Below are 6546 nucleotides of genomic sequence, written 5' to 3'. Positions count from 1 at the left end.
TAGTATGTTTAGAGCAGTAGTATATTTACAAATGACATGTCAAAATATATCTCTGTTTAATCATCATTAAAACTAAAAGGCTCTAACTTCAGCACAAAACGTTAACAAATAGCTCATTTGGAGATGATTCCTGCTTTAGGCACTAATTAAATTAATTATCATTGTTTTGTTAGCCCTTTACGACTCAAACACTGAGCTGTACTTTACTCACACTTCACATCCATGTTTATGGTCCTAGACCTGTCTGTCCCCATCTCATTCTGGGACTCACAGTAGTACTCTCCACTGTCAGATGACTGGATTTGATTGAAGACATGCTGTGGTCCTGTCATACTCTGATAGTCACCTCCATTCTTGTACCACCAGGTGTAACTCTGCGCAGGTGGGTTGGCATCACTACTGCAGGTCAGAGTCACTGAACTGRCCTCCACTATTTCACCAGAGGGACTGACTGACACTGAGGTGTTCTTTGGTTTATCTGATGTAAAATACCAAACATTTTGTCAAAGTAATATTATCAATGAGTAAAACAATGATTTTGTCTGAAATGATTGATAAAGTAAGACCTTTCTCTTTTGCCTGAATACATGATACTTGCTGAGTAGAATACTGTACTATTGTACTGTACTCACACACTGCAGGAGAGCTGAGATCCTCGTGGCCTTTTACAGCACAGGAGTAACTGTCTACAGCATTAGGGAGGACTGAATAGAGGGAATTCTTCTCAGTTACTATCTGTCCATTCTTGTACCAGATGTAGGTGGGGTTGTCAGTCAGAGTACAGGTGGTGCTACAGGGCAGTGTCTTCTGTCCCTCTGCAGCAGGAGTCACCTTCACCTGCAGACCTGAAACAATATGTATAAAACCACATACACCTCTGTGTTAACAGGATGGTTAATATATTTTCTCCTGTAATTCAATATGATGTACAGTTGTATCAAACACTGCAGTCTTACCTGTAACAGACAGAGTTGTTCCTGGGAAACTATGACCCCATTCAAAGTAGTTTGTTTTAAAAGTGAAGCGATACTCAGCTGAGTCCTCCTCTCACAGATCTGTGATTCTCAGGGAGGAGGGACCTTCAAATTTTCCACTCTCTCTTCCAGTGTACTGCACACGACCTGCATACCCTGGGTCTCTGGTTAGGTCCTCAGGTGTCAACTTATTAGTCCAACTAGCACTCCGTTTAGGACTAAACCAAAGTGATGATTTGACTGTTGACCCCTTCAAGACACACATTCTCCTCTTGGTGTAAGTTACTCTGTTGTAGCTCTGATCCTGAACACCTGAAACATAATGTAATCCTGTGATACAGTTTTGTTAGACAACTCTGAAGCTGTTTAGCAGACAGAATAATTATATCTGAAAAGTTATACTAGAATACTGAGTTGAATTCATACTCACACACTGCAGGAGAGTGGAGATCCTCATGGCCTTTTACAGCACAGGAGTAGCTGTCCTTATCATAAGGGATGACTGAATAGGTGGAAGTCTTCTCAGTTACAACCTGTCCGTTCTTGTACCAGATGTAGGTGGGGTTGTCAGTCAGAGTACAGGTGGTGGTTCTACAGGTCAGTGTCTTCCTCTGTGACCGACGTGAAAGAGTCACCTTCACCTGCAGAGCTGTAGTAGATAAAAACATTAAATCCCTGAATCACCTGTTCTATAGTTTAATCACATGATGCAAGACATTCTCAAACACATTTAATTCTTAAATCTTTCATATATACAAATCCAATTTCTAGACCTAAATGGACAGTAGATATTAATTGAACAGACTAGCAGTATAAAGCATGTTACTGTACCTGTTACAGACAGAGTGACTCCAGGATCTCCATAATATCTCCCTCTGTTCCGATCAGTTATGAATCTGAACATGTACGTAGCTGAGTCTTTCTCTTTCAGGTCTGTGATTCTCAGGGTATAGTCTTTCTCCTTCACCCCATGATACTCCAGACGACCTGCATACTCTGGGTCCTGACCTAGATCTTTAGGTTCTACACCAGTCCCCCATTCAGTGAACCAGAAGGTTGTTGTGACTGTACCACTGGGATATGTGTAAGAGCAGGACGGCTCCACTGATGACCCCTTCAAGGTACAGATACTCTGAGGGGTGTAAGTCACACTCCAGCCATTCTGACCCAGTACCACTGAAACACAGTCACACAGCACAATGGTATCAGAATGAAGACAAGGCCAAATGGCTCACACTGAAGGTAGGGTTTGTCCACACTTTGTTGCCATAGATCCTGATTTGAGTGTGAATGGAAACCACAGATAAGCATCACTCAGTGAGGTGTGAAAGATAACTATTTAAAGTGAAGTGGAGACGCTTAACAGAACACACCAGAATAACATGCTGATTCTTATCCTTTTAGAAATGTCTGTGGATTGATAAACAGAGCAACTAAAATATAAGAATGAGACCATACCTGCTACAGACCAGAGAAAGACCACCAACACACTTCCTGCTGTTCTCACGGCCATTGTTGCATCTCCCACCCTGCAGTCTTAGAAACATAAACAACAACTCACTCTATAGCTGGTGAATAACTACATACAAACCATCAGGGGCAGCAGGTAGGGCTCTAGTCAAAGTAGTGCACTCTATAGCTGGTGAATTACTACATACATACCATCAGGGGCAGCAGGTAGGGCTCTAGTCAAAGTAGTGCACTCTATAGCTGGTGAATAACTACATACAAACCATCAGGGGCANCAGGTAGGGCTCTAGTCAAAGTAGTGCACTCTATAGCTGGTGAATAACTACATACAAACCATCAGGGGCAGCAGGTAGGGCTCTAGTCAAAGTAGGGCACTCTATAGCTGGTGAATAACTACATACATACCATCAGGGGCAGCAGGTAGGGCTCTAGTCAAAGTAGTGCACTCTATAGGGAATATGGTGTCATTTGGGATGCAGATATAACAACACATCATCTTTACAGCCTTGAGTGGATGGTGTGTAAATAACATCATAATAGTTTGGTAATATGGAGTGTCAGTGGTATCGGCAGGTAGCCTAGTGGTTAAGAGAGTTGGGCCAGTAACTGAAAAATTACTGGTTCAAATCCTCAACCTGAAAAGGTGGAAAAATCTGCCAATATGAGCAAGGCAGTTACCACCAGCTTGAATGATAACTCCTGTCCCCAAGCTGTGAGGATAAACAGCAAGTCACACATACCTTTTATATCATCATTATATGATAGTGTCTGTATTCACCAAGTGTCTCAGAGTAGGATCTAGGATTAGTTATCCCATTTAGATCATAATTATATGGACCAGGAGGACCTGATCCTAGATCAGCACTCCAAGTCTGAGACCCTTGAGTACATGACTTGTGGCTAAAAACTAAAAAACATATTTCAAGATATCAAGAGTACTTACAGACTGAAGGGGAGAGGTCTTGTACAGTGAGTCAACTGACTGGTAGTGAGTGGGAACTGCTAGTAAGTGTCAGTTCTGTGATTGACTAATATGTAAAGTAGTCAGGACACAAGTAGCTGATGCAGAACTGTTCTTTCCATCCTCTTTAAGTCATTAACATGCATGAGGATGTATGTCAGCATGTCAGAATAGTGTTTACTATAGCTTACTATTTGGAATGCTTATAATATCTTAGAATGTGTTTACTATAGCCTACTATTTAGAATGTTTATAATATCTAAGAATGTCTTTACTATAGCCTACTATTTAGAATGTTTATAATATCTTAGATTGTGTTTACTATAACCTACTATTTTGAATGTTTATAATATCTTAGAATGTCTTTACTATAGCCTACTATTTGGAATGTTTATAATATCTTAGATTGTGTTTACTATAACCTACTATTTGGAATGTTTATAATATCTTAGATTGTGTTTACTATAACCTACTATTTAGAATGTTTATAATATCTTAGTATGTGTTGCCTTGCCCCACTCAGTTCTACATGGAACAGATCAAAGTACTATATATGTATTTATTATTATTTATCTAAGCCTTGTTTTACCAGGTAAGTTGACTGAGAACACATTCTCATTTACAGCAACAACCTGGGGAATATTTAAAAGGGGGATGAATGAGCCAATTCAAATCTGGGGATGATTAGGTGGCATGAGGGCCAGATTGTGAATTTTAGCAGTGGACACCAGGGTTAACACCCCTACTCTTACAATAAGTGCCATGGGATTTTTAGTGACCGCAGAGAGTCAGGACACCCGTTTAACATCCCATCCAAAAGACAGCATCCTACACAGGGCAATGTTCCCAATCACTACCATGGGGCATTGGGATGTATATATTTTTAAACCAAAGGAAAGAGTGCAACCTTCTGGCTCTCCGACACCACTTCCAGTAGCTTCTGGTCTCCCATCCAGGGACTGACCAGGTGAACACTGCTTAGCTTCAGAAGCAAGCTAGCAGTGGGATGCAGGGTGGTATGCTGCTAACAGTTGGCTGGTTCCATGGATTTGTAAGTAAGCATTTCATGGTAAGGTCTACACCTTCCATTAGATTTTCCTTCTATTCTACAAACCCATTCAATTTACACTCCTCACAAGCTGCATCAAAGTGGTACTGAAGGTTTCAGTGTTCTAGACTAGAGCTCTACCTACTGGCATCTCAACATTACTGCAGTGTTCTAGACTAGAGTTCTCCCTACTGGCATCTCAACATTACTGCAGTGTTCTAGACTAGAGCTCCACCTACTGGCATCTCAACATTACTGCAGTGTTCTAGACTAGAGTTCTCCCTACTGGCATCTCAACATTACTGCAGCCTCCTAATAACAATGTCCTCAATAACGTTGGACTAATAACAACATTACAAACTGACAATACATCAGATAGAATGGTGAAACACAACACTGGCTACTTGACAAAGTCACATTTAATCACACAAACACTGATGTCTGTAGTATTACAACATGACACTATCATTCTGTTTCACTGATGACACCCTAATCCCTATATAGTGCATGACCTTTGACCAGAGCCCTATGGGCATGGTGTGACTGGTGACCACAACAAGGCCCTCTGGTTCACTTTGGGTATTTATACAACAGGGTTTCTAGGAGGAAAGAGATACATGGAAATAGAATGAAACCGCTGCTTCTTACCCGTTGTGCTTTTTGTCCCTTCCTGCCTCCCGTTCAGGATGAGAACATCATGCAGTCCATGCATCTGTTCGACAATGTCATTTAGTGACACTCCCTGTGGGTGTGGCCTATCAGAAGGGACGCCCATATTTACCCCCACTGCCCCCGCCCCATGTTCAATCCCATAATCAGACACAATGGGGCTGTCAGGGGGGTAAACGATACCTCTCCATTGGATATACACTCTCACATCCACCCCTAACCCCTCTCTTCCTACCTGGGAAAGTTTGACACTAGTTAGGGGGTCAAGAAACATATGACATCACATTCTCACTAAACAATGATGTATTCTATTCTCTAACTACTAGTTGGACAAAGCAGCAACTGTTTTTTCCATCCTCTTTAAGTCATTAACATGCATGAGGATGTATGTCAGCATGTCAGAATAGTGTTTACTATAGCTTACTATTTGGAATGCTTATAATATCTTAGAATGTGTTTACTATAGCCTACTAATTTTAGAATGTTTTATAATACTAAGAATGTCTTTACTATAGCCTACTATTTAGAATGTTTATAATATCTTAGATTTGTTTACTAGAACCTACTATTTTGAATGTTTATAATATCTTAGAATGTCTTTACTATAGCCTACTATTTGGATGTTTATAATATCTTAGATTGTGTTTACTATAACCTACTATTTGGAATGTTTATAATATCTTAGATTGTGTTTACTATAACCTACTATTTAGATGTTTTATAATATCTTAGTATGTGGTGCCTTGCCCCACTCAGTTCTACATGGAACAGATCAAAGTACTATATATGTATTTATTATTATTTATCTAAGCCTTGTTTTACCAGGTAAGTTGACTGAGAACACATTCTCATTTACAGCAACAACCTGGGGAATATTTAAAAGGGGATGAATGAGCCAATTCAAATCTGGGATGATTAGGTGGCATAGGGCCAGATTGTGGATTTTAGCAGTGGACACCAGGGTTAACACCCCTACTCTTACAATAAGTGCCATGGGATTTTTAGTGACCGCAGAGAGTCAGGACACCCGTTTAACATCCCATCCAAAAGACAGCATCCTACACAGGGCAATGTTTCCCAATCACTACCATGGGGCATTGGGATGTATATATTTTTAAACCAAAGGAAAGAGTGCAACCTTCTGGCTCTCCGACACCACTTCCAGTAGCTTCTGGTCTCCCATCCAGGGACTGACCAGGTGAACACTGCTTAGCTTCAGAAGCAAGCTAGCAGTGGGATGCAGGGTGGTATGCTGCTAACAGTTGGCTGGTTCCATGGATTTGTAAGTAAGCATTTCATGTAAGGTCTACACCTTCCATTAGATTTTCCTTCTATTCTACAACCCATTCAATTTACACTCCTCACAAGCTGCATCAAAGTGGTACTGAAGGTTTCAGTGTTCTAGGCAACTAGCAGCTATCTAC

General features: G+C 40.7%; 1 protein-coding gene across 1 annotated transcript; it reads right to left on the bottom strand.

The window, feature by feature from the left end:
• Positions 1-211: 211 nt before the first annotated feature.
• Positions 212-3454, bottom strand: LOC139026059 (sialic acid-binding Ig-like lectin 13; the record flags this gene model as incomplete). Its single annotated transcript, XM_070441357.1, has 4 exons — positions 2433-3454; positions 1806-2150; positions 1405-1623; positions 212-478 (listed from the first exon to the last, which is right to left on the bottom strand). Coding segments are annotated over exons 1-4 (886 nt in total), but the record flags the coding sequence as incomplete, so codon positions are not given.
• Positions 3455-6546: the final 3092 nt, after the last annotated feature.

The sequence above is a fragment of the Salvelinus sp. IW2-2015 genome, unplaced genomic scaffold (genome assembly GCF_002910315.2).
Source record: "Salvelinus sp. IW2-2015 unplaced genomic scaffold, ASM291031v2 Un_scaffold3801, whole genome shotgun sequence".
Lineage (NCBI taxonomy): Eukaryota > Metazoa > Chordata > Actinopteri > Salmoniformes > Salmonidae > Salvelinus > Salvelinus sp. IW2-2015.
Note: the sequence above shows the minus strand (reverse complement) of the source record. Positions and strands in the feature narration are given on the sequence as shown.